This window comes from Martes martes (genome assembly GCF_963455335.1).
Source record: "Martes martes genome assembly, chromosome: 1".
NCBI classification, from domain to species: domain Eukaryota; kingdom Metazoa; phylum Chordata; class Mammalia; order Carnivora; family Mustelidae; genus Martes; species Martes martes.
The window spans coordinates 213,451,112-213,478,160 of record NC_137888.1 but is presented as its reverse complement, the minus strand read 5'-3'; the positions used below and the strand labels follow the sequence as shown (position 1 = coordinate 213,478,160).

Genomic DNA, 27,049 nt, shown 5'->3' with positions numbered 1-27,049 from the left:
CAGAACCCCCGGATCGTGACCTGAGCCGAAGGCAGACGCTTAACGACTGAGCCACCCAGGCGCCCCTCAAATATATATATTTTTTAAAGGTGGCTCTAGGAACGCCTGGGTGGCTCAGTGGGTTAAGCCTCTGCCTTCGGCTCAGTTCATGATATCCGGGTCCTGGGATCGAGCCCCGCATCAGGCTCTCTGCTTATTGGGGAGCCTGCTTCCCCCCTTCTCTCAGTCTGCCTCTCTGCCTACTTGTGATCTCTGTCCCTCAAATAAATAAATAAATAAATGGTGGCTCTAAGGGTTTTTCAGTAGATGATGCTGGAGCAGTTGGCTCTATCTGACGGTGGGGAAGGACCTCTTCTTCCTCCTTCTGTGGAAAATAGACGTTCTGGCTAGGGTAGTACTTTTATAGTCGCCGTGGTGAGGGAGACCTGAAAGGACACTACAAGTAAAACAAAAAGGCAAATAAACTCAGCTGCATGAAAGGTTTAATCCTCTCAGCAAAAGACATCATAAATAATCCGGGTGCAACAGACTTAGAAGCAGCGTTGTAGAATACAAATATCCAGGAAATGTCGATTATTCTTACACATCAGTAAGGCAAACATGCGGGCTGGTCGGCGAAGTAGAGACTGTGAATAAGCAGTTCACAGATCAGAGAAAAAATAAACTTGGCCTGTGGACACAAACGTTCTCTCGGGAGGGATTGAAGGAAGGCACGTAAAAGCAGAATTATCGTATTGTCTCTCACACTCGTAAAAACTTACACTGCTCGCAGTGTCCCGTGCTAGCAAGAGGGTGAGGAGGAGGTGGGCAGCCGTCGCACGTACTGAATTGAAGCCTCTTCGCACGGGGGCCACAAACGGGAGGACGCGCGCAGCGTGATGGGAAACACGCACGAGGGCCCGCATGCCGTGCAGGAAGGTATTTAGGAGCGCGGCTCTTCCATGGAAGTAACACTGACAGTGAAATGAGGATATAGGTACGTCAGTGTATCTATAATCAGATATGTTTTAAAAGTAATGACCTGCCCACTCGGGGTGCTGTGGGGGAATCCGGCAGAAGTCGGGGGAGGCAGCCTCACCGGTGAGTTCGGACGTGATCCCTGAGGCGGAAGCTCGGCAGGGGAAGAGGAGTGGAATCCCAGGCAGGGAGGCTGGGGCCAGGTTAGGGAAGCCAGAGCAGGGCGGGTAGAGCCGTGCCTTCCAGTTTGGAGGCTGCAGATGAGGGTGACGCTTACTCCGGAGGAAGGATCTGAGGGGCACCTTTTCCCTTGGTGCTGAAGCAAGCACTCGGCTTTGTTCCGGAGAGCTCTGGTTTCCATTCTCATCAGTTCTGCATTGGCTTAAGCACATTTTTTTCTTTCTAGAAAGTAGGGTGCCTTTTCCCAAATAGTGCTTCTTGATAAGCTTTCCAGCCAGGGTTATGCTTTTTTTCTGCATGTACTCAAGACTAAGTGGTTTTTTGTTGTTGTTGTTGTTGTTGTTGTTGTTGTTGTTGTTGTTTTTAAAGATTTTATTTGTTTATTTGACAGACAGATCACAAGTAGGCAGAGAGAGAGGGGGAAGCAGACTCCCTGCTGAGCAGAGAGCCCAGTGCGGGACTCCATCCCAGGACCCTGAGATCATGACCTGAGCCGAAGGCAGAGGCTTAACCCACTGAGCCACTCAGGCGCCCCTCAAGACTAAGTGTTTTTGTTTGTTTGTTTAAAGATTTTATTTATTTATTTGACAGATCACAAGTAGTCGGAGAGGCAGGCAGAGAGAGAGGAGGAAGCAGGCTCCCAAGTGAGCAGAGAGCCCAGTGTGGGGCTCAATCCCAGGACCCTGGGATCACGACCTGAGCCAAAGGCAGAGGCTTTAACCTACTGAGCCACCCAGGCGCCCCTGTTTTTGTTTTTCAAAGACTTTATATATTTATTTGATAGAGGTAGCAAGAGAAGGAACACAAGCACAGGGGAGCTGGAGTGGGAGAAACAGGGAGCCCGATGGGGGCTCCATCCCAGGATGCTGGCCTCGTGACCTGAGCTGAAGGCAGATGCTTAATGACTGAGCCATCCAGGCGCCCCAAGACTAAATGTTCTTAAGAGCACGCATTCCCTTGTGGTCCTTTCTTTCTTGAGAGAGCTCCCGCACCCGACCCCAGGGGGTTTGGGCTGCAGTGTATCTGTGCTGCTCTCTGGGGCAAAGGTGGTTGTGAAAGTGGAAAACTGATTTTGCTTGTTGGAAACCTCCTGCCTCTCTTGTGAAAGGGAGAGCGAGAGGATTGCAAATTTGTGGTGACCTACTTAGATTTTTCCTAGTAACTAGGGTAGAACTGGGTAAAAACCAATATATGTATTTTAGAATGATTTCAGCTTTATCAAATATAAGTCTGTGGAAATGCTGCCGGTGCAACTTCCTGATATCTTTACATAAAGACCATTGGGTTGAGTTCCAGACATTTTTTAAAAAGCTCAAGGCATGTTTTGTCATAGTTACTACAAAATGGCAGTGGTGTTCCCAGCCAGCCGCTAAGGCTGTTTTCACATAATGTATTGAATTCTGCTGTTAGTGTCATGATCTCTGTTTTTAAATAATGTATTCCTGACAGACCTTTCAGATTTCCTGAAAGATATTCCTGAATGACATTAGAATTTGGAAAAATCAGGGGTGCCTGGGTGACTCAGTCGGTTGGGCATCTGCCTTTGGCTCAGGTCAGGATCCCAGATCAAGCCCCTAGTCTCAGTCCCTGCACAGCAGAGAGCCTGCTTCCCCCTGTGCCCCTGTCCTTGCATGTGCTCGCTCTCTGTGTCAAGTAACTAAATAAACTCTTAAAAAAAAGAGTATAGAAAAATGAGGTTACACGTGTAATAAGGAAGTTCTTATCCCTGAGAGGGTTATTTATTTATTTATAAAATTTAAAATATCTCAATTATGGTATAAATGATTGGGTTTGGGTTTTTATCCCTCCCCCTTTTTTTGCCCTGAATATTACACATGTCATACACTTACAAGCTTAATTCTTGACTATAAGCAAGGTAGTGTCTCTTTCCTTTACATTCCTCAAAAAACCCTTAATGCGCTTAAGAAATTGATGCTCATGTTGGGGAAAAGGTGTTGAGGGAAGTGAGTTTTTTCGTTTTGTGACTAAGTCACAAAAGAAGTTGAGCACTGCCCTTGTGATAAGGAGCTGTAGCTCCAGAGCACATCACCTGACCGCGCAACACTCTGCTTTGGAGACACGGTCTCGTATGTCATACATGGGATTTTATTCCTCACGGTGCAGAAAGTAAGTTTAATTGTAGCAAGCCTGTTCTTAGACCCAAAACTTCACTTTTCCCCTAGTCTTTCAGTATTATCATGGCTAGTGATCTCCATTTTCTCTTCAGCCCTGGCATTTCTATTATCATTTACATTTTCCTATTTCTATTTTTATTCATCCTTATAATTTATACAAAAAAATAAAGGCAAACGGCCACATAAAAGCTATTTAGAGGAGTGTGCCCATGTGCCTGCCCACGGTGAACTGTCATCTTCAGAACAGATTGTGAGTGTCTTAAAATAAATCTATTCATAAGAAATACTAAAAAGTTGAGTGATGGAAGTTAAGGGGAAATAATATCCTCATTTTTCAAAGCAGTGGAGTCAAATTTGTCTAAAAATTGAAATGTGAGCCAGAAAATGAGTCCAGCCTCCTAAACAAAAACAAACAAAAAAAAAACTCAACCTAAGGATATATTCAGGTATAAAAGTTTTCCCTTGTTGCCTAGAACATTGGCAGGGGTAAGATATAAGAGCTGGTTTTAAAAGAGATTCCAAAAGATCAGGGCTTTGATTCGTCGTTGATGGAACTGTACGAATCAGAGCAGCCTTCCTCTGGGGTATCTTGATAATATGCGGGTTCTTTGTTTTTAATAAAAGCCTTAAAAATATACATACCCTTTGTCTTAGGAATGCCATTTCTAGAAATATGCTCTAAAATGGTAATTGCCTATGTACAAAAAGAATTGCCAGGATGTTCATCTTTATAAGCATTTTCTTGAGTTTCCGTGCATATGTATTAATTAGATCAACAGTGCTCTCTCTGTATAATGCCGTGAAAGAATATGGAAATAAATTCATAACATAGTAGTTGGGAAGGTCACAGAATGATGGAACAGTGTCATTTTTGTAAGCGTAGTGCGTGTATATACATAGAATAGAGGAGGATATCTGTGTGTGTCAGGATAACATGGGGGCTAACTCTAGGTAGTAAAATTATGAATGGCTTTTCTTACTGCTTATTTTTATTGTGTTTTGTATCCGTTTCTGTTGGAAAATATGCCCCATGTTTCTTAACTAAAAAACAATACACCGGGGCACCTGGGTGGCTCAGTGGGTAAAAGCCTCTGCCTTCAGCTCAGGTCATGATCCCAGAGTCCTGGGATCGAGCCCCGCATCGGACTCTGCTCCGCAGGGAGCCTGCTTCCTCCTCTCTCTCTGCCTACTTGTGATCTCAGTCTAATAAATAAAATCTTTCAAAAAAAAAAACAATACACTGTATGAAATACTTTTTTTTCCCACAAGCAAAGCTACTTGGCAGGAAGGCCAGGCCTTCAAACAGATCTGATCTACCTTGGCCCTAAGCTCTCATTTCCAGCTCCTTAGACTCGCCCCCCCCCCCGCCCCCCACTTGATGAGAACAGGACCTCCCGTGCTTGGGCTGCGAGCGGGCTTATGCTTCCAGGATTACCGTTCCGAAATTGGGAAGTACTACAGGTTTTGGTGTCTGCTTCCGTGATGCTTAGGGCCTGTAAAAATTACCGCTTCTGGAAGATACCTGTCATTGATCTGGTTCTGTAAACTGTTCCCTCTCCAGGGCGTAAACCAGAAGAAGAGGGCGTGGAGGACAACGGGCTGGAGGAGAACTCTGGGGACGGACAGGTACGTGCAGCCTTGTCAGTGAATCGGCTTGGTGGACGGATCTCTGGCAGTCACGTGATGGTTGGGTTTTGTTGTCGCAGGAGGATGTTGAAACTAGTTTGGAGAACTTGCAAGACATCGACATGATGGATATCAGTGTATTGGATGAAGCAGAAATCGATAACGGAAGCGTCGCCGACTGTGTAGAAGACGACGATGCGGATAACCTCCCAGAGTCCCTGTCCGAAGGCAGAGAGCTAGTCGAGGGAGAAATGAAGGAGCTTCCTGAGCAGCTTCAAGAACATGCTGTAGGTAACTCGGCAGTGTCTCTCGAGGATGCACCGTGAATGTCGTGAGCGATGATAAGGTTTATGTTTGGAATTGAGCGCGCTCGGTGCTGGTTCCGTGGGACTGTGCTTAATCTGTTCATGTGTAGAATCCAGGCCGTTCTGAAAACACTGTTGAGAAGTATCTCGGCTCACCGAGGTGAGCTGGCCGGGGCTGTGTCGTCACGAAGCATTTTGAGGCGCTGTCAGAGACCTTCCTGTTAGAGGAGCTTGGTCTGTGGTGGTATGGTTCGCATGCCTTGAAAGTAGTGAAAGAGATTGAAAGTTAACCTTTTCCTGACAAAGAACCAGTCTGTGCCTTCCTCCTAGTCAGTCTTTCATAAAGTAAGCTTTGACATGGTCTTTAAAGTATTAGTTTTTTTCATTTTAGAAACAAATCTAATTAATCTATAATTATAAAGAGTAGTATTTATTGAGTTCTGTTTGCCAGGCATTAGGCAGCTGTCCTTCAATACTTTTAACAAGAACAGGACGTATGTAGATGATATTTTGTCAATTTTCCACTTGAGGAAATTAGGGAGTAAAGAGGTAAAGAATGATCTCCAGGCAGCACACAGCTCAGAAGAGAAGAAGAATTAAGACCAGGCTAATTCCAGAGTCTGTGTGCTTAACTCCTACATTGTGTGGACTTGGTGCGAATAATTTATTAGATTACTTTCCGTGAGGAAGCGTGCTCGTCGAGTGGACTGAAAAGGCCGTGAAAATTAGAAGCTCTTGGGGGCACCTGGGTGGCTCAGTGGGTTAAAGCCTCTGCCTTCAGCTCAGGTCATGGTCTCAGAGTCCTGGGATTGAGCCCCACATCGGGCTCTCTGCTTGGCAGGGAGCCTGCTTTCCCTCCTTCTCTCTCTGCCTGCCTTTCTGCCTACTTGTGATCTCTGTCTCTCAAATAAATAAAGTCTTTAAAAAAAAAAATTAGAAGCTCTTGGGCATCTCGGTAGAAATCTTTGTGTTGGTTGCTGGGCGGTACCTTGTTTTCTTCGTGGCTCCGATCTCATGCAGTGTCCCACAAACCCCAGGGGACGGAAGCCCTGTTCTCTGCTAATGGATCCACTTCTGCCATGCCTTAGAATATTTTCGCATTTCCTCCTGGAAGTGATTCTGAGTATCCTGAGAAGTAGCGGACTGTCATCTTTGAATGGGGAGTTTGATTATGAGAAGTGGCTCTCATTTTGATACAAACAGGGTGTATAATTTTACTTTGGTGTAAGTTTCATTCGCTGGTTTCCTAGAAGGTGCCTGAAACACTCACGCAGTTACATGAGGTGCATACCCTTTCTTATTAGCTGCTCTTGCTAAAGGCTGTTTTTTCCTCCTCTGATTAGAAAATTCATACCTTGACTCGGTAAAGCCTGGAAACATCCTACATGTCTGCCAGTGATGGTTAAATAATTATAATAAATGGAAGTAGGGTAAGTTAAGAATTAAGCCCATTCACGAGAGGTCTGGCACTTGATTTGCTGTGTGACCTTGGGCAAATTACTTAATCTCTCTGGACCTTATAAAAATAATAGGTTTTGGGAGGATTGAATAGATGAACATTTATTACTAGCTTAGATCCAGAGTCCTCAGACTGGCCAACAAGCGGTTGGAACATACCCATACCCGTTTGTGGTAGTCATCCGTGGCAGCCGATTTCCCAAACAGTAGTCGTGACAGAGACCATCTGGCCTGCAAAGTCTTAAATATTCGCTGTCTGCCCCTGATAGGAAAAGTTTACTGACCTTGGTTTAGAACTGTGCCTGGCATATAGCAACACCATAGTGGTGGTGGTGTTACTGTAAGATTATATTCGTCCTTCCAGTAGTACAGTTATTACTGTTACATAACCGTGTAAACGAACTAAGTAGGTTCATACGAACTAAACAGTCCTCAAGAGGGAAGTGAAAATAGGGCAGGGGACAGAATGTGCTGCCACTCGTGTGGACAGAGAAAGACGAGGGGGTCTTGAACGCATGTGTGCTGTGCTCTTGTGAGCACTCACTCACTGTCTGAAGAAGATCGCATCAGGGCAAGGAAGGGTGGTGCACGGGTGGTTTCCTAGTCAGGTAGTCGTAATAGCCATACATGTTGTTGGTAAAATATTTGCAAAATGATCCCCCTCCCTAAAATACAACAGCCTTGGAGCTTTACAGCAAGCAGTTCAAATTATGTTGGTTCTCACAAAGTAATATTACGAACCTCACTTATGTGTTTGGGGAACCCCCACCTTGTTCGGCAGAGCCCACCTCTTGGAATAGGAGGTCAACATACCGGTCATTTTTCCCCAGCAGAGGGGCCTCCATGGGCCACCTGCCTTGGCAGTCCTACGTTCTGTCTCTGCACTCTAGGAAATTTAGGAGGCCAGTACTCAGACATGCCATCTCAGTCTGGGCCAGTCATCTTGGGGCAGTGGGTTCAGTAGCAGTAGCATTTGGGCTTGGAGAAGTGGTGGTGGCCCCCGAGATCCAAGAATCCATTCTGTAGTCTGCTTCTGGTCGTTGTTCACGGAAGAGCAGCCCCCACACCTGGTGTTCCCGTTGACTTGGGAGAGTCACGTGCTATCTCATTTTAATCTCTTTTCTGCTCAACTTAAACTCTGTTTTTCTTTCTTTGGTTGTACCTTAAAACCCTCAGTGGTACCATAGTGGGCTTCCCAGTCTATTTGCAGGTACTATTTCTTTAAATTGAGGTAAAGTCAACCTCTAATGCTGTTTGGATTCCTGCATTGTGTTTAGAATTTTGTCGTGATTTTTATTGCTCTTTCTTTTCATCTTACAGATGTACTATTATTTGATGTTGACATTGCAAACTGTATTTTTGTTTATTTTACAGATAGAGGACAAAGAAACCCTAAACAATTTAGATACTTCATCATCTGACTTCACTATATTACAGGTAAATTGTATGTCTCAGGAATTTTAGAATCAGGTTAGCCTCCCATTTCTGGAAACGACTTCAGACATTGTATGGCATTCCCGAGTAAAAGTCGTTGCAAGGTTTGTTTGCCCTCTTGGCATCTTCAGAGACTTTGCTTTCCACTTTCCCCAGACACAATAGGTCTGTCACAAAGGACTTACCATCTTGACTTCCCCTACAAGCACTGTGGCTTATCTGCAGCTGAGAGGAGGGCCTGTTTGGGGAAGTTCTTGTTGATTTGATTGCCGGGGAAAGGCTGCCTGTCTGATCTGTTCTGGGGGCATCCTCTGCAGAAAGATTTGTAAGGGGAGATGGTGGCGGGGGTTGGGGGGCACTCCCCCCCCCAGGAGATACTAATAATGGGGTCCAGATGAGGATTCAGGAGGGTGGGGTGGCCAGAACACTGACATCACAGCTGGGGAAGGTGAAATCTTTTGGGGGGGGGTGGGATCTGGTTTTGCCTTTGGGAATTTTTCTCATAGAAAATGCACAGATTTCTTTTGATGACTTTATCGTCTTGACTGTATCATCTGTGTAAATATTAAATCTTAGATGAGAACAAATGAGATGTGGACTAACTTTCAGGTAGGATTTACATAAATGTGGGTCTTGAGTTTCCTTTTTCATTTTTCTGCCAGCCTACCTAGATACATAAACCATTGGAATAAACTTAACCTGGGTCGCTGTGTGATTTTTCATTGGAAAGTACAGTCAGCTTTTGCTGATTTTTGCTGGTTTTGCTGATTTTGTTTTGCTGATTTTGGTTCTGGGGGTTTTTTGTTGTCATATTTTATTCACTTGTGCTGCTTAATTAGAATCCTCCTTCAGATGCGATCTGCATTTGCTTCCGCCAGGCAAGGGCAAGGATAGTTACTGGGAAGTCAGAATCCCAGCTTCAAGGAAGCTGCAGACCTCAAGAAAACCCAGCCCACCTTTAGGGCTAATGTCTCTCTCCAGCTGCGCAGTGACACCACCCATTCTTGGCTCCGAAGGGCAAGGGGGAGCTGGGTCTTGTCACTTTCTCGAGTCTTTCTAGGGCCAAGACTCCTGTGTTAAAGTGGAAAATACATAAACCCTTACAGACACAGATAGGGATAGATTTTGTTTCTCTCTGCAGAAAGTTACGGAGAGAATTCTTCTGCCTAGAATGATCTTTGGCTTTAGTTCTGGGGTTAAATCCCAGAATGGGGTATGTTGCCTGAGAAACAAGATTCACAGAATGAACGTATGAAGAAAGGGAACAGTTTCCCGGGGCTTTCAGAATGGCAGGCCAGCGCCCACGAAGGTGCAGACCACCCGCCCCCTCTCCCAGGCGTGTGTTCGTGCCTGCGGTGTTGTCAGGCGTGCGTGCAGAGATGAATGTCGCCATCCTCGCAGGGCCCTTCCTCCCTGTGTGAAGTACAAACCAGCAGTGCTGGGGAGAGACCTGGGCTGATAGAGACTCGTGCTCACACAGCCATCGTGCAGAACGTGGCTCTGCTGTGTGTCCTGAGGCAGTTTGTCAGCCACTCTGTGCCGGGACGGTACTAATAGTACCAACCCGTTAGGGCTGATGATTACTGTGTGTATGTAGAGGGCTTACATTTGTGCCTGGAACCTAGTCAGCGCTCATCAGTAGTGGCTGGAATTCCAGGGTAAGGTGCCTCACGCAGAGGGGCTGTGGGCGCTGAGGGCCGCGTAGTGAAAGAGAGGCTCTTCTGTAGTGGGGCGGCCTCTGAAGCCGTTAGGAGAAACCTTTCTGGGAGGAGATGGCCCCTGAGCTAAGTGCTGGGGGTGTGTGTGGGACTCAGCTGGGGATCAGGAGGGGTGTGGATGGGCCTGTCAGGAGAGAGAAGATAGGAGGGGCCGTTGCCGAAGGCTACGGGCCACAGAGGAACCGTGTGCTCACCATGGTGGCAGATAGCGTAGGGACAGTAAAACCGGGTGCCATTGGAGGCAAGGAACAGCAGTGGTCTGGATTGCCAGCCAGGGCCTCCTGGGAAGGGTTTCAGGAATGTTTAGGAATTAGAGGTGGCCAAGGGTGGAAGAGATAAGGGAGGAGTAGCGTGTCATCCTCGAGAGTGCTCAGGTGACCAGGTGCAGATGTGGTAGGACCAGGAGAAGTGAGAACAGGGCTCGAACCGCCTGTGCCTCTACTCCCTCCCTCGTTCAAATTTTCAAAAGTTAAACTACATTAAGTGGAAACCATGACTGGTAAATGTCAGGCACTCTGTTAACATGCTCCAAGTCGACAAAAACACTGCTCTCCTGGCTTTTAAGAGTTCAGTCTAGGGGGACAGATGGGCATGTGATGTGGTCATTGCCATGGAAAGTGAGAACGTTGCCAGGTGCTGGGGAAACGAGGCAGCACGAACGGGAGCAGCCACCAGGTCCTGGGCCCCTCGAGAGTAGCCCAGGTGGAGGGGGTGGGGTGGGGCTCGGGCGCAGGCGGGCCAGGTGCACTGTCGTGTGTGGGCTCTGTCCTGAATGTGACTAGGTTCTCCACCTGTCGTGTCTGTGAGTTTCCTAGTACGTGTTTTAGAAATTCCCTTTTTAGTTACAGTTTTTGGTGTAAAGAAGCTGTAGGTTTCATTCATCTGGCACAATCTTATTTATGTTTTTTGTTGCAGGAAATTGAGGAGCCATCCTTGGAGCCAGGTACTGTTAAATGAAAAACTTACCAGCGGGGGTTTGAACCATTCTAGCTTTCCACCTTCTCTAATTTAAATTCTTTAATTTTAAAAAGTTGCCTTACTGTAGTAGACATTGTTCTGAAGGGTTACGACCCAGAACAGACCAGGATCATAGAGATTGGAAACCCAGCCGTATCACCAGATCTGTGAAGGTGGCTCGCTTCTCATGTCACAGAATGTATTGAGATGAACCGATCTCATGCCTTTTTAAACGTAAACGGCACTTAAACGTATGTAGAAAGTTTGCATGATGCCTCTCGTGAGCTCATTGTTGTGCTCCCCACAAAACAGATCTTGTGATATTGGGCAGTGTCTTAACTTTGTGGTTTTTAATTCAGGCAGTGCAGGTAGCTGTAGGGAGATGCATTTTAAAACATTGAGACATAACTGGATTCCAGAAGAGGAAAGCGTTTCTTCATGAGAATTCCAAACAAATGCTATTCACTTTCTGGACTGCAAATATCTCAGAGCACCGACGGAAGAGATTCTGGTTTTCATGTTGGACTGTTCTGTTAAAAGAAATTCAAAGAAATTTGGAAATTGAGCTGTTCAGTGAATGGTGATACATTCAGTTAAGCACCTTGGACTTTGGAAGCTAAATTTGGAAGAGTCCTATGTAAACGACGACAGAATGAAGACTGTCAAGAATCAGCCAGAAGGTTTTGGGGGTTAAATCTCTGGGATGCTTTTCTCTTCCATGTAGCGTAGCGGCTTACTGTAGCAGTCGGTTGGAGCGCAGGTAGTGTAACCGGTGTAACTTTGTGTACCCGCGGGTTTTCCAATCTCTGTGTAGCTAGCGGTTCTCTTCGTGTTAGTGTGGCAGCCGTGCCAGTTCCGCATTTGTGATTGCTTTATTTCCCTGGTAATTAAACCTTGTGCCATTCTATTCCTGTTAAATCCGTAGAAAATGAGAAAATACTCGACATTTTGGGGGAAACTTGTAAATCTGAGCCAGTAAAAGAAGAAGGTTCCGAGCTGGAGCAGCCCTTGGCACAGGATACAAGTAGCGTGGGGCCAGACAGAAAGCTTGCGGAGGAAGAGGACCTTTTTGGCAGCGGCCACCCGGAGGAGGGTGACTTAGATTTGGCCAGCGAGTCAACAGCGCAAGCTCAGGCGAGCAGGGCAGACACCCTGTTAGCGGTAGTGAAAAGGGAGCCCGTGGAGCAGCCAGGCGGTGGCGCGCGGACGGACTGTGAGCCTGTAGGGCTAGAGCAGCCGGTTGAGCAGAGTAGTAAAGCCTCCGAGCGCACGGAAGCCTCTAGCGAGGAGGCCGCGGAAGCGCCCCCGGAAGCCTCAAGCCCAGACCCCAGAGATAGCAAAGAAGACGTGAAGAAGTTTGCTTTTGAAGCTTGTAATGAAGTCCCTCCGGCTCCTAAAGAGTCCTCAGCCAGTGAGGGCGCTGATCAGAAAATGAGGTTTGTTTTTTCTCAGTTTTAGACCAGACGCTATCTCCTTTCCATTGGTCATTTAATGACACACATAAGCTGTTTTTTCTGCAATTGGCCAGCCAGACTGATGCAGTCGTAGCTTACTTCTGAACCATGTTTTATTTCTCTTTGTTTATTTTAAACTGATTACATAATCTTTTTTCTTTTCTCAACCTATCATGGTTGTTTTCTTTAATTCTTCCTAATTATCTTTAGCCCAGCAGAATTAATTAACTCCTGTGGGTCTGAAATCTTATGGTTAGGTCAGATTTCCAATACCAGTTTGTCGGGGTATCATTTTTTCAGAACTAAATTTCGGGTAGGTATGCAACCTCAGCACGTGTGCTATAATTTTGAGTTTGTTTCGTCTCTGCTTCTTCCTTCTGGAGTGACGTTATCTTTTGTCTCTAGTTCTGTCGAAGATGAGTCGGATACAAAAAGGCTTTCCAAAGAGGAAAAGGGTAGGTCACTGGGGCGACAGCGGTCTGTCTCTTGCACCACGTTTGGCCTTGGCAGCGGTGGGCTTTCGGGTTCTCATTCGCTGCGTACTGCGTTTCTCACCCAGATTTGCCTCAGCCTCTCCTGAAGCCTTTCTCTGTTCCTCTGCTATTCAGTCTGCAGGTTCTGGGTTGTAGGCAGCAGGCCAGGTCCTCAGAGTTAAGGTACTGATCTGAAGCTGACTCTTGCTTTTGCTAGAGCACCGTGACCCTCTGAGGTCGCTGACCCTGACTGTCCCCCCCCCCCCCATTTGCCGATGCCTTAGCCTCAGGGACACTTGCAAATGGAAAGCTTTTTTCTGGTTTCAGGATACCTTGGGGTTACCTGGTACATCAGGTTTATCAACACCGTTTCTGTTTATTAAAAAAATCGCTAGTGGAGAACACATTTTGTCGGTTCAGGGTCCTTAGCAGCCTAGAATACAAACAAGGGATATAGGTGGGAAGGCATTTGTGACAAGAAGGAGAAGCGCCCGAGTTGGGTTCATCCCGATAGCAGCTTTATGTTCGGAAGCCACCCCGGTGCGCTGCCTAATGCTATTGGGTGACTTCTAAGGGAGCAAACTTCTCATGGCCCTAATAGCCCCTGACTCACTGTCATAAGTGGCGTTGCTCGCAGCCCTGGTGGGCCTCGTGCGCATTTGCAAGGGTTGTGTGAGGGCAGGGGGCGGGCCCTCCTGCCCAAGCTGGCATCTGGGAGAGGTGGGAAAGTGTCTGGTCTGGGATGACTTCAGTCTTCCAGGTCCGGGCTCCTGTGAGTCTGGTGTTTCTGACCAGGCTTTTCTTTTGAAATAGGTCGGAGCAGTTGTGGTAGAAATTTCTGGGTTAGTGGACTTTCTTCTACTACCAGAGCGACAGATTTGAAGAATCTTTTCAGCAAATATGGGAAGGTAAGACCAGGGGTTTTCTGGAGAAGAAAATGTTTTGAAGCCAGTGTAGTATGGCCTTGACCTGCAGACGATTGTCGCCTCCTGGTGACTGCTCTGAACAACACGTTGCCATTCTTTAAGCTCACAGTTGCTCACGGCCGTGGACGATCTGTCTGTCCACGGCTAGAGGTGAGAGAGGTGGATGGCCCCAGAGCCCACATCAACTTAGTACTTTTTCTTCCTTTTCCCTGGCCGAAAGCCACCATTTCAGTCAGAGGATTTCCTGGATTCATTTCTGTGGTTTTGGGCCTTAAACTCAGGGAGGGCTTTGGGGGTCATAGCAGAGGGTGGGTTGGGAAGATTTCAGAACACGAGTGAGGCTGTGGAAAGGGGCTGTGAACGGGGCCTGTGGAGCCAGACTGGTGCGGAGAGCTGGAGGCCGCAGTTCCGCTGCTCACAGCCGTGTGGCCGTGAGCCTGGCCCCTTCCCCACGCGAACCTCTGTCTACATCTGGGAGCCCTCAGAGCTGCTGCTTCCTCAAGATGGTGTGTGTAGCCGGAGCCGAGCTGTTGGTGCCTCTGCCCCGTGACTTTTCTCACCCACAGCTGGGCCAGCGCTGGCCACGTGCCCTCTGGAGCGCCCACCTGTCCTCCCTCCCTGCTCGGCCGTGAGCTGCGGCCGTGATGGGTAGAGCGGCCGCCTCTCCCTGGCCCCGAGGCCTGCTGCAGGTCCCTGTGTTTCACAGCACCTGTGGTGGGTCGCTTCCCTAGTCGTCCTCAATATACTGGGCTCCTTGTCTCAGACGTAGCTTTTGGGGCAAGCGGAAGACACGGACTTTTTATTCGTACTGAGGGTTCAACAGATCACAGCAGAGAAAACTGATAGTATTTACTTTGGTTATTGATGTCCAAGAACTGACGAGCAAAATTAAATATGACGTGCCTGTAGCAGTAACTAGCGAGTCCCTGAGGCTCATCCCTTTGATGATTCTCTGTAGCCCTCCGCAGGTGGGTGCTCTCAGCAGGGACCTGTCCCCTGGGGCCTCCAGTGTCCTGGGTACATTGCAGGCTTCGGGTGTTTGAGTAGGGGACCAGCCCTTTCAGAAACTCCCTTGGGTCTGAGTCTCCATATGGCCTAATGCGGGGGAATATAGGCTGTGTGGGACCTCCCCGAGCCCGGGGGCCAATCCTCGGCTTGCGGGCGGTCAGGAAAACCGAGTCGCTTGTGACGATGCGCCTGTAGCTCCTGGACGCGCGCACCGAGTCTCACAGTTGCTCTGAGAATGTGTCGTCTGTCGGGCTCCATCCGCAGGCCTGTCCTCCTGGCTCACTGCGCATGCGGCTGGTGGGATGCCGGCAGCGGCGTGCCGTGCATCTCACTTCGTGCCACTCCTCGGCACTGCTGTCCTGGTCCCCAGGAGGAGCGGCCGGAAGGGGGCGCAGAGCCTCTGAGGAGTCGCAGTGAGGCAGTAGCATCATCTTCCCCGTTGTCAGGTGCCACTTGTCAGGCACCAGGTGACGGTCTCCCTGACGTCTGCACCCCAGGGAGGGCGCCAGGACTCGAGCATCTGCGGAAGGCGCCGTGAACTGCGATGCCCTGCGCATTTCCCACGGGGGCGGGTGGGGGTGCTCCTGTCTGAGCCATGCTTGTGCGCTTTCCTTTGAGGTGGTGGGTGCCAAGGTGGTGACAAATGCCCGGAGTCCTGGAGCTCGCTGCTATGGCTTCGTTACAATGTCCACAGCAGAAGAGGCCACAAAGTGCATTAACCACCTGCACAAAACAGAGCTCCATGGGAAGATGATCTCAGTGGAAAAAGTAAGTGGTTATTTTCTTCCAGGAACGCGACCCTTTTATATATGTATGTGGTAACGTGTGTGTCTGTGGTAATACTTGGGTTTGATTCTCTTTTTTCAGGCGAAAAATGAGCCTACTGGGAAGAAGACCTCTGAAAAGAGAGAGGGTGAGGGGAGGAAGGAGAAGTCCGGCACCAGCGACAGGTACTGCTCTTCTGCGAGGGAGCTGGGGCCGAGAGAGGCCTGCTCTGTAGTCCCGGTCTGCACGTTTTCCACAGCTGGGGGGGACTGCGGGGCCCCTCACCCCTTCCTTTCTTAGGTTTGGTGGAAGGGTCTCACCTGCAGCGGCCGAGGCGATCCTTCCTTCAGGCCCGACACCAGGGGAGCTTGGGGAGATCAGGCGGGACTTCTGTTGCTCATCGTCCCTCCGATGCCCGCCCCAGCGGCCTCCTAGTCCCGCGGTGCTCGGGCCAAGGGTCCGGTCGGGGCTGCTTTACCTCTCTGAGTACGGGATGGAACACGCTTGTGTGTCCTGGGACGTTATTTCTAGGTCTGCGAACCTTAAGAGGGAAGATAAAGCTGATCGAAAAGAGGACGTTAAGAAGGGTGAAGACGGAAGCGGAGAAAAGAGTAAAGATCAGGACGATCAGAAACCTGGCCCGTCAGAGCGATCCCGAACTACAAAATCAGGTATTGTCGCCGGAGATGCCACCTGTGTTTCTTTTTTCTTCCTGGTTGGTGTGGTTCATGGTTCGCTGTAGTCAGCGGCACAGACTAGATTTCTTTGCCATAGAGTTGAGTACTTTTGGCTAATTTGAGTGTTTCCTGTTTCTTACATTACACACCTCCTTTCCTCCTGTAGGAAGTCGAGGAACGGAGCGGACCGTGGTGATGGATAAATCGAAAGGTGTGCCTGTTATTAGTGTCAAAACATCAGGATCCAAAGAGAGGGTGAGTATTAATTTTCTAACTAGGGCATAGTATTTTCTCATTTCACATTTCTTTCATTTACATTTCTGTAGAGTTTTGACAGTTCTTGAACTTCATTTAAGAGAAAGGTGGTACACCTTTTCAAAATGTAGACAGCTTGATATTCTAGAAAACAAAGAGTTTAAAAAGCTTTTGTTTATAAATACTTAACTCTTTTCTGATGAGAGTTTTTATTATTTTTTATTTTATTTCCCTAAAGCTAATTTTAAAATTCAGATGTGGTAGAGAAGGTTCCATAGTAGATCAAGGGTTAGAGCACTGGTCTTACAAAATTTAAATATGGAACTGGTTGGTCCCCCCTGCCCCCGAATCAGCCCATGTCTGGCTATTTCCGTTGCCCCCCTCCCCCCGAAAGTTTCAGCAGCTCTCCATTGCGCAGTCCTAAACTCACACGCAACCCAGCCAGCCGCTCCTGCCTGAGTCCGGTCTCCATTTTGGTTCAGTCCCACACTCTTTCCCCTCGCAGATGCTCCAATGAACACAGTTCACAGAGGACCCATCTCGGGTTCTTACCATTTCACTCCTCCTGGTCTTAGGGTCTTGGGCAGCTATTGTCCATAAATGCAGTTTTTGATAGATTCGGGTCCGGGGTCCCAAGGCCACCCACATTCAGTGATTCATTGTAAGGACCACTGGGCTTAGCCCGTCGTGGCACGCCCAACGCAGACGGACTCCAGTGGGGCGGTCAGGCCACGCAGCCAGATCGTGGGGAAGAGACGCTGGCAGAGAGTATGCGGGAGACCCTTGCAGGCCCCCTGGTGCTCTCCTCTGCCCATGAGCTCACGCAGCGCTGAAAGTGCAGCGGCACGTGGGCACTGCTTCCGCCCAGGGCACCCATCACCGTTGCCCGTTAGAGCCTCAGCACCCCAGGCTTTTACTGTGGCCTGGTTACATAGGCATTCTGCCAGGTACGGACCAAACTTCTGACTCCCAGAAGGAGAGCAGGCGGTCAGCACAAAGCACATTTGCATGGTCTAGGCCCAGCGAACTGCCCTTACCACGGAGCTCTTGCTTGGAGGCGCTCTGGGCGTTAAGTTCCCGGCGCCAGCCCCGGCCGGCTGTGCCGCCACATGCTGCGAGGTGACAAACCGTCGAAGCTCTGGCAAGCCAGCCTTGCAGTTACGGAAAGTTTCAGTCTGCTTGTGTTTGTGCAAATATGTAATACATGGGAGCTCTTTTACATTTATTTTACGTAAGGTAATTAGAAAATGGCCAAAACAGGAATACAAGCTCGAGGGCTGAGATGGGACGATCTCATAAAAATCACTCGGGAATCCTCAGATGCACCAGAAGTAGCTGTGGTCGGGTGCTCAGTGCCTGTTTAGTTAAGGAAGGAAAAGAACAAGAGTAAGGAATTGGTTTTAGATGCAGAAGACAAAGTGTTAAAAAAAATTGGTTATGATCATTAATAAGTTTTGGCGTGGAAGTGCTGCCATTTTGACCCTGTTGAAAGTACTCAGGGGGTAGTTGAGCGTGGAGCTAGGGCTCTTTGAATTATGAGAAGGAAAACGTGACGGTTTTTAGGAGGGGAATGCCATGTTACTTGGTTGTTCCGTTAAACATACAGTGGTCATTTCCAACCTTCATGTTGGATGCTTGGACCTGGACCCGCCTGATTTCTTCTGTTGTCATTTCTGCTTTAACTTCTGGATGTTTTTTGGGTAACCAGGTTTCCAAGAGCCAGGATCGCAAATCGGCCAGCAGAGAGAAGCGGTCAGTTGTGTCCTTTGATAAAGTCAAAGAGCCTCGAAAGTCAAGAGACTCCGAGTCCCGCAGGTGAGTCCGTGTCCAGGAGTGTTACTGGTTTGCTTGTATCTCTGGACTAGTTATAATCAGGTCGTAGGGGGTATTTCCAAAGTCCTTCCAAAGTCCTCTGTCTGTGTAATATTGTGTTAAACCTCTTGACTCCTTTGGCTTTCATCCTGTGGTATCTTTTTTTTTCAATGATCTCAGAGAAGCACATAGGTCCATCTCTGTCTCTCTCTTTTTTTTTTTTTTTTAAGATTTATTTATTTGAGAGAGCACAAGTAGGCAGAGAGGCAGAGAGAGAGGGGGGAAGCAGGCTCCCCGCTGAGCAGAGAGCCCGATGTGGGGCTCGATCCCAGGACCCCGAGACCATTACCCTAGCTGAAGGCAAAGGCTTAACCCGCTGAGCCACCCAGGCACCCCCCCCCTCTCTTTTTTTTTTTTTAAGATTTTATTTATTTGACAGTGAGAGAGGGAAACAAGCAGGGGGAGTGGGCAGAGGGAGAAGCAGGCTTCCTGCCAAGCAGGGAGCCTGATGTGGGACTTGATCCCAGGACCCTGGGATCGTGACCTGATCTGAAGGCAGCCGCTTAACGACTGAGTCCCCCAGGCACCCTGGCCCATCTCTTTTTAAAGATTATGGAAGGTAACAGTAGGGAGTTGGAATGCCTTCCTGGTTTAGTAGTGCTAGTTAGCAAACATTCCAGATGTACTCCGGAAGCTGTAGAAAGGGAAAAAGGAACAGTGAAACGTATGCAGGGAGAGAGTTACAACAGTTAATTTTTCCTATCAAGAAATCTTTTTTTTTTTTTAAGACTTAGTTATTTTAGGGGGCAGGTGGGGAGCAGAGGGGGAGAACGAGACTATCAGACAGGCTCCCTGTTGAGTGCAGAGGCCTACGTGGGGCTCGATCTCATGACCCAGAGATCATGACCTGAGACCAAGACCCGAATGCTCCACTGACTGAGCCCCCCAGGTACCCCTAAACTTCATACTCTGAACAAATCATTAGTGCTACTGGCAGAGTAAGAATGAGTAAAGGGGGTAAGGCATTGTTTTTAATTAGTCCACACTCACAGCTTCCTGCTTCCAAGGGTAAGGCAGCGGGCAGAGGGCACTTTTCTTGAGGTAACTGGCAGATAGAGCCATGAACCTGACCCATGTGTCTGTGGGGATGTGATCTGCAAACATGACGGGGTGGACTAGAGCCCGAGTAGCTTCAGGTCACTTGGCTATTCTTTACGCAGCACTTTGGGTCTCCCGCTCACGTCCGTGACAAAACTCTCACCATACACTGGTGACTAAACGTGAATGTGAAACATAACGTCTGCGTTCGTAGAAAGTGAACGTGAGCGAATTCAGGAGTTAGGGTTGGACAGCCCAGAATGTCACAGAGGAGAAGCCGACTGAATGCAAACGTGACTTCTGTACGTGAGCGATGGGAACAAATGCAGTTTGAAATCAGTGCAATAAGGCAGCGGTAACATGACCGGAAAGCAGACAGAAGAGAGTTGCCGGAAGGGACAGGCCAGACACCGCTGGTCGTGCAGTGGGCTCCGCCTCGCTGGGCATCAGGAGTGCATGTGAGAGGAGCAGCTGTTTTGGTCCAAACCACAAGCATAGTGAAGCCAGAGTAGGCATTTCTGCGGGTATAGACCGTATCTGTAAGTGTGTGGCCAGGGCTTGTGGGGGGACAGCCTGGCAGCCGTCGCCCCCGGCTCCTCGCCGCCACACGCACAGGGGCCAGCAGGGAAACTGGCGACAGAGTAGGTGCCGTGGGTCCCCGCACAGCCTTGCCGGCACCTCACGCAGCCGCTGCAGGCCCCTGCGGGTTGGTCAGCTCATCTGAACTTGTACAACTGCATTCAGGAGTTTCGATGCTAGTGCCCTAGCCCGTCCCATGGGGACTTATTGAAGCTCATGGGTCAGGGAGCAGAGGTTCTCGGTGAGACTTGATTTGCTATGAAAAGTATGTTCTGTTGCTTGTTGTTAGTGGGCTGTTTCGTGGAATGAGATGTGGAGCTCCAGAAAAAATATTTAGGGAGCGAGACTGAGCTCATACTCTAGCTGACCCTCGACGTGCACACGCCTCTTGCCCTCATGACCTGCCGGGCAGGAACCACGTGGAACGGGGCCTGTGTGGGCATGGCAGGGCCGCAGCTGCCCTCGTCCCCGAGTCCGCATTTGTGTCACGCTCTGGGGCGGGTCAGCGTTCCCCGGGGTGGGCGCTGTGGTCTGTGTCCTGCAGCTCCGTGGCCCGGGGCCCCTGCAGCTGCTGCTGTCCCGCAGGGTGCGTGAGCGCAGTGAGTGGGAGCAGCGCATGCAGGCGCAGTGGGAGCGGGAGGAGCGGGAGCGGCTGGAGATCGCCCGCGAGCGGCTGGCCTTCCACCGGCACCGGCTGGAGCGGGAGCGCATGGAGCGGGAGCGGCTGGAGCGCGAGCGCATGCACGTGGAGCACGAGCGCCGGCGGGAGCAGGAGCGCATCCACCGCGAGCGCGAGGAGCTGCGGCGCCAGCAGGAGCTGCGCTACGAGCAGGAGCGGCGGCCGGCCGTGCGGAGGCCCTACGATGTGGACGGCCGGTGAGTCGGGCTGCTCTTAGCCCTCCGCAGCGGAGGCCCCGGGGCGCTCGGGATTGGGGGATGGGCCCCAGGGTCACGTGAACGGGAGAGTTTTGTTCCGGAGGCAGCACGGGTACATGCTACAACCCCATTCGATGTCCTTTACTTCGTCCAGAACCTGGGAGATGGTTAGGGGTAGGTGGAGAAATGGTTGCGCAAAGCAGCGGCTGTCTGGTGAAGCCTCAAGTTCCAGTCCCAGCGCAGACCCCTGAGGAGGGAGTGCAGACTCACAGAGCCAGCCGCACATGACACATGAGGGCTCAGCAGGCGCCCAGAGACCAAAAAAACGTTTCCTTCGAGCCCCCTTTTTAGGCTTTGTTGTCACTGTAGTGATTTGTTCTGGTTTATTCCAAGAACATTGTTTTGTTTCCCAGACATACCGGTGTGCCATGTGAATACTGAAATGCGAGCCCCGTTGAAAAGGGCCTGATTTCAGACCTGCTGTTGGGAGTTAGGGGGTGGTAGTCCCCGTACTGGGGATCCAGGCTTCTCCGCCTGCGTCTCCACTTGGGAGAAACCAGTTTGTATTTATGTGCTCTCAGCTGCACAGCTCAGAGTGGGCCCAGGTGACCGCCAGCAGGACTGGTCTTCGGGGACTTTGTGCTATTTTCAGACTTAGGACCTTTGTGCAAAATACTGATGCTGGGAGTCCATTACAGCCCTAAGTGTTTTCAAACCGTATGTTTCAAGTGCGTCTCAGAGCCCTCCCACTGGTGTCTTTGCTGGGTCAAGTCCACCTCGGAGGAGAGCCCTTGTGCTAGGGAGAGCTCAGGGTCCGGCCTCTCGCTTGCTGTCCTGGTCGAGGCCGTGCACGGTTCTGGGGGCGAACCTCAGGGGCGCACGTGTGCCCACTCCTGCCTGGAAAGCCGCAGCTCTTCCGTGCAGGGGACGCTGGGGCACATTGGAGGAAATAGAGCGGATCCGACATGGGTCGGATCCCACATCACCCTGCCAGCCCCCCTCAGATCACGTAGCAGAGAAGACCCCCCAATAAAATCCATTCACATTCTGTGAAGCGACAGGAGCCAAGGACCGTTGGAGGGTCCGGCTCACCAGCTCCCCCGGAGGTCACGAAGGTGGAGAGAAACTACGTTCACCTCTTTCTTCCCGTTGCAGGCGCGACGATGCCTATTGGCCCGAAGCAAAGCGGGCCGCCCTGGATGAGCGCTACCACTCCGACTTCAACCGCCAGGACCGCTTCCATGACTTTGACCACAGGGACCGGGGCCGCTACCCTGACCACTCTGTCGACAGGTCAGCCGGCTCCCCTGGCCCTGCCCCCGTGCTGTCTGTTCTCCTCTCCTCTCTTTTTCTGAATGCCTGAGAACTAAGGTCAGCCCGTCTAGGCTTTGCGGGCCCACTCGAACCATCAGAGCATGAAGTGCCTGGTTTCCATGTGGGACGTGTTTCGTCTGGGAGGGCCTAACCGACTTAACTTTTCTTTCCTTAATGTTTTTATGGAAATTGTCTTTTTCAGGAGAGAAGGTTCAAGATCTATGATGGGAGAAAGAGAAGGACAGGTGAGTCAGAAACTTCGGTCGTATCCAGCTTTGCCTTGGGACCGCTTCTGTCTCCTTTGGCGCGCCGCCCTCTCTCTCTGCAGCTGAGGGGGAGAAGCCGTGTATCCTGGAGCCTCTCTGGGTCTTGACCCTGAGATTCTGTCCGCCTCTGAATAAGAGTAAATAATTCCTCGTACTCCTGGCTAAAGCGCTTCAGGTGCGGCTGGCAGGCCGGCTGCTTGCTTGTGCCCTACTCAGCTGTGCACACGCAAGTCCGGGGCCGCCTTGGGAGGCAGCTCACTCTCTGGGCCACACCCAGAGTGCCTTGCAGGCTGAGCGCGTTAGAAAATGGGCTTGATCGGCTCCTTTTTCCTGTCTTAGACTTAGCTTGAGAACTTCCCCAAAGAGCCTTGACTTCCGTGGACTTACTCGGAAAATCGTGGGGAATGAGGGAAGGATGTGGTCAGGGCATCATCGTTGGGCGGAACTGCTGCCCGGTGGGCGTCCTTTCCCTGGGGCGAGCACAGACCTCTCCCAGCTGGCTCCCTCCTTCTTCCTGAGGGCCTGATGGGGGCCGGCTGCCTGCCGTGGCCAGATGGAGGGGGTTCCTCTGCCCGCTCTGGGGGAATCCTCACAGGATTCCTTTTTCTCTGCTCCTGGAGGTGAATCTGGGACACAGTTAAATGTACACCTGGTCTCCGGTTTCTCTGATGAAGTTGAGCGTAGTGGTTAAATGTCCAGGTACCAGAACCAGAACAGAGTTGCGTCCTGGTGCCGGCACTTGGGCAGAGCAGGTGTCTCCAGCTGTGAGACTGAGGGGGGTTCCTCGCCTGCGCGAGGGAGTGGGGCGGAGCGGGCTGAGAGCCATGCTAGCCGGGTCCCTCGTGTGCAGCTGCTGGTCACCGCGGGCTCCCTTGCCCACCATTAGTAGCCAGAGCACCCCTGAAACTGAAACGGGTTTTTTTCCTCTTGCACACTGTCCTAAGTAAGACAACGGTGCTGCCCTGGATGGCAGGTGGGGGCAGGGGACACAGAGGGGAGCACTGGTGCAGGCTTCTGGTCTTGCTGAACCCTTACAGGGGTCGGTCGGACGGCAGAGCGTGGTTATGTGGGGAAGTATCAGGTAGAGCTAGAAACGGGCCTTATGTAAAAAGTCTTTTCTCTCTCAGCTTTGTGTTTTTAGAAGGCTATTTATAAAAGATTATTCCTTGTTTTCTTTTTTTTTAAAGATTTTACTTACTCATTAGAGCGTGCATGCACACACAGGGAGAGGGAGGAGCAGGCTTCCCGCTGAGCAGGGAGCCTGACGTGGGGCTCGATCCCGGGACCCCAGGATCATGACCTGAGCTGAAGGCAGACGCTTAACCAACTGAGCTATCCAGGAGCCCTGATTGTTCTTTATTAAATATTTGTGATGGTTTAAAAGTGAAGGAAATGGTTTAAATCACAAGATGAAGTTTTAAAAAAAATCTTTTTTTTTTTGGTTGGTGTGTTTTGAAGGTTCTTTATGGAAATGTTATTCTGGGGTTTCATTTTAACAGCTCTTGCCATCTGGCAGCACTGACTTTCTTGGACCCTCTTGGGTTTTGATTTTGCTCCTAGAAGGAACAGTGCCATATTTTGTCCATCTTCTACAGTTGAGCGAGATGTCTGCACACATTTGGGAATGAGAGGCCAGGGGGAGCGGGGTGGAGGCCCAGGTGGCTAGGGCTCCCGGTGTGGGAGCATGCGCGCCCCGGCCTCCGGGAGTTCCTGTCTTAATGGTGAAGGTGAGCATGGACAGGAACCGCACCAGGGCGCCCGGCATACTCATCCGAGGGGTGTCATGACCGGGACTCCTTTCTGGGTCTTACTACTTAGAATGTAATCCTGGCACAAATGACCCCAGGGCCACAGGTTGGATCTGTGGGACAGTGAGACCCTCAATGGAACCAAAGCCACCTCCCCAGCTCCCTAGAGCCGTGGACGTTCCCGGCACGCAGGGGAGGGTGCAGGTGAAGGATGAGTGGACGTTTATTTCAAACAGCTTTTCCCAGGGGCGCCTAGGGCGTGCGGTCTGTTGAGCGTCTAACTCTTGGTTTTGGACTCAGGTGGTGATCTCGGGGTCATGGATTGGAGCCCCGTGTTGGGCTCACACTAAGCAGGGAGTCTCTTTGGGATTCTCTCTGTCTCTGTGCCCCCCCCCAACCCCCATAGGCTCACTCATTCTCTTATCAGATGAACCTTCAAAACAGGCTTTTCTTAGAACAGGAGGCTTCCTCTTCCATCCATCCTTCGGGTGGCACCTGGAACGGGGTCAGGCATCCGCGTGGCCTCTGCCCCCAAGCCGTTGCCACGAGCGAGGCCCCAGGGTGGCTGGCGGTGGGCTGGCCCCGGGGCGTCAGGTCCAGAATGAGTGTGGGCAGGGATCCCCAGTGGCCCTTTCGTTCCGGTGGCTCTGCAGGGCCCGCGCACCGGCACTCGGCGCACCGCTGTCTGTTTTTGGCGCGGGGCAGCCGCTAGGCGCTCTTCTTTCCGTGGTGCCTGAGTTCTCTCCACTTGGATCAGGGCGAATCTCAGCCCTCAAGTTCTCCATTCTGTGACTCCATTCTTCGACTTTGCTCGCTGGTCCACGGGCAGGCGGGATGTGGCGGTCATGCAGGCTAAAGACCCGCGTGGCACGAGGCCATGTGTCGCGTGCTCAGCTGCACTGCTGAGCTGTCGTCATTGTCATCATTAGCTTGTTGCCCCAACGGCCTTGGGAGCCAGGCTCGGTACCGAAGCTTTTTTTTTCTCCTGGTTCTTTAATATCCAGCATTATCCCGAACGCCACGGAGGACCAGAGCGCCACGGGCGGGACTCCCGCGACGGGTGGGGCGGCTACGGCTCCGACAAGAGGATGAGCGAGGGCCGGGGGCTGCCTCCTCCACCCAGGTTTGTGCCCTGCACCCCGCCGCGCTTGCGCAGGCCTCGCACCGCTGGCTCAGTTGGTGGGTCCAGCTCAGGACCGTCGGCCTGAGGGAAGGATGGGTGCCAGCCCCGCCCCAGCACACTGGCCTCGGCTTGGGCCGCCTCAGAGCCCTGAGCAGCCTCCAGGAGCCGGGTCCTGCCTCCCGCAGACCCTCACCACGCAGGGATGGGCACTGGGCACACAGAATCCTGAACCCACCACCCCTGCTCTTCTGAATGGCAGAGAGGGGGCAATCCAAATCAGAGCTCTCTTTCTCCAAGGGGCAGACGTGACTGGGGGGACCATGGCCGAAGACTAGAAGATGACCGTGCGTGGCAGGGTGCCGCCGACGGAGGCATGATAGACAGGGACCACAAGAGGTGGCAAGGTAAGCCTGGCTCTCCGCCGGGACTGTGTCTTTCTGGAGAAGCATCGGAAAGCTCAGGCTGCTTCTTGAGGGCAGGGAGAGCTTTCTCGGTCCTCCCCGAGGCCACGGGGTCTTGCTGGTCACTGACTGGACCTGGGGAAGGGGAAACGGGAGATTCACTTCTCTGCCTCGACTTACCCAGGGCCGCGGGTGTGTGCGGTTCATGGGCTGATGCCTCGGCCGGGACCTGTGGGTTCTGGTTGACCGGGTGTCTCGGGGAAGGGACTGGAGCCCCATGAGCCTCACGTCGGTGTTCTTCGAACTCCACGGGCTGCGCTGAGGCGCTGTCTGCATTGGATCTCTTGTAGGTGGCGAAAGAAGTATGTCTGGTCACTCTGGGCCGGGTCACATGATGAACCGGGGAGGGATGTCAGGGTAAGGTGTCGCGTGCTGTTGTCCCTCTTACCCGTCTCCTCCCTGCAGGGTGGCTTGCCTGGGAGAAGGTTAGAAACCGTGTGGGTCGGGCAGGCGCGGGCGCGCGCAGCACGGGCTTCCGTGACCCCGGATCTGTGTTGGTCGTAGGCGCGGCAGCTTCGCCCCCGGTGGGGCCTCGCGGGGCCACGTGATCCCACGTGGTGGAATGCAGGGGGGCTTTGGAGGACAGAACCGGGGGAGCCGACCCAACGACACCCGCTTCACTCGCCGCTACTGAGTGCTGGGAGCCCTGTGTTCTGTCACGTGGCTACAACAGTATGTTCTGTTAGGAGTTATCTTAAACTGTGTACAATAATTTTTTTTATCTGCTGCCATATTGTAGCTCAATACAATGTGAATGTTTTTATGTTTTTTTTTGTTCTTTTTTTTTTTTTTTTTTGTAATAAACGTGTTTCTGTTCACATACCCTTTATTTAAGGTGTTTTCTCTTTTTATTTCATCTCCTTGTGTGAATCATACTTGGTCTTGCTGAGCCGTGGCTCTTCCTTCAGGAAAGGACAGAAGGAGCAGCTCTAAGGGGCTCTCGGGTTTCCAGAAGCTGTGTGCTGACCGCGCCCCCTCCTGGGCCCTCGGCCGTACCTCCAGTGTTTCTGTCCCCCGGGCTCTGCCTGTGTCCAGGATGCGCCCAGTCCTTGCTGAACGGCCGCTGTGCTTTTTTTTAACGTAAAATACACAGAACACGGAATGTCCCATTCTAACCCCGTCTACATGCACAGCTCGGTGGCGTTCACATTTGCCCGCTGCCGTGCAGCAGTCACCAGCCTCCAGCTGCAGAACCTTCCGTCTTTGACCCCAACTGTCCCCGGTCCGCACACCCTGGCCCCCACACCCCCCGTCGACTCCCCGCATCGGGCTTTGACTCCTGGGACGTGCTACGTGGAACTGCATCCCAGTGAGTGAGACCAGACTCCGTCTCCGGGGGCCCCGCGGCTGTGCCCCTAGTGCCCGGGAGGGAGTCCCGTGCGCCCATCTGGGGGAGCCGGGCCGGCCAGGAGGCCTGCTGCCTCTTGCTCTGTGGAGATGAGCT

The 27,049-nt window shown here is 51.2% G+C and overlaps 1 protein-coding gene across 2 annotated transcripts in view; it reads left to right on the top strand.

The window, feature by feature from the left end:
• Nucleotides 1-26,437, top strand: part of SAFB (scaffold attachment factor B) — a 35,742-nt gene extending 9,305 nt beyond the window's left edge. Inside the window, exons 3-21 of one of the 2 annotated variants that reach the window (XM_080809369.1) lie at nt 4,834-4,898; nt 4,979-5,185; nt 8,036-8,098; nt 10,729-10,756; nt 11,696-12,206; nt 12,630-12,679; nt 13,511-13,605; nt 15,250-15,399; nt 15,499-15,581; nt 15,928-16,067; nt 16,240-16,328; nt 18,037-18,143; nt 20,403-20,693; nt 21,849-21,986; nt 22,210-22,252; nt 25,026-25,144; nt 25,448-25,548; nt 25,896-25,962; nt 26,110-26,437. In XM_080809369.1, coding sequence (XP_080665495.1) covers nt 4,834-4,898; nt 4,979-5,185; nt 8,036-8,098; nt 10,729-10,756; nt 11,696-12,206; nt 12,630-12,679; nt 13,511-13,605; nt 15,250-15,399; nt 15,499-15,581; nt 15,928-16,067; nt 16,240-16,328; nt 18,037-18,143; nt 20,403-20,693; nt 21,849-21,986; nt 22,210-22,252; nt 25,026-25,144; nt 25,448-25,548; nt 25,896-25,962; nt 26,110-26,239 — 2,477 coding nt within the window. In that variant the 3' untranslated portion in view covers nt 26,240-26,437. Of the gene's footprint in view, nt 1-4,833; nt 4,899-4,978; nt 5,186-8,035; nt 8,099-10,728; nt 10,757-11,695; nt 12,207-12,629; nt 12,680-13,510; nt 13,606-15,249; nt 15,400-15,498; nt 15,582-15,927; nt 16,068-16,239; nt 16,329-18,036; nt 18,144-20,402; nt 20,694-21,848; nt 21,987-22,209; nt 22,253-25,025; nt 25,145-25,441; nt 25,549-25,895; nt 25,963-26,109 lie in introns of both variants that reach the window. The other variant, XM_080809368.1, reaches the window with a different exon arrangement.
• Nucleotides 26,438-27,049: the final 612 nt, after the last annotated feature.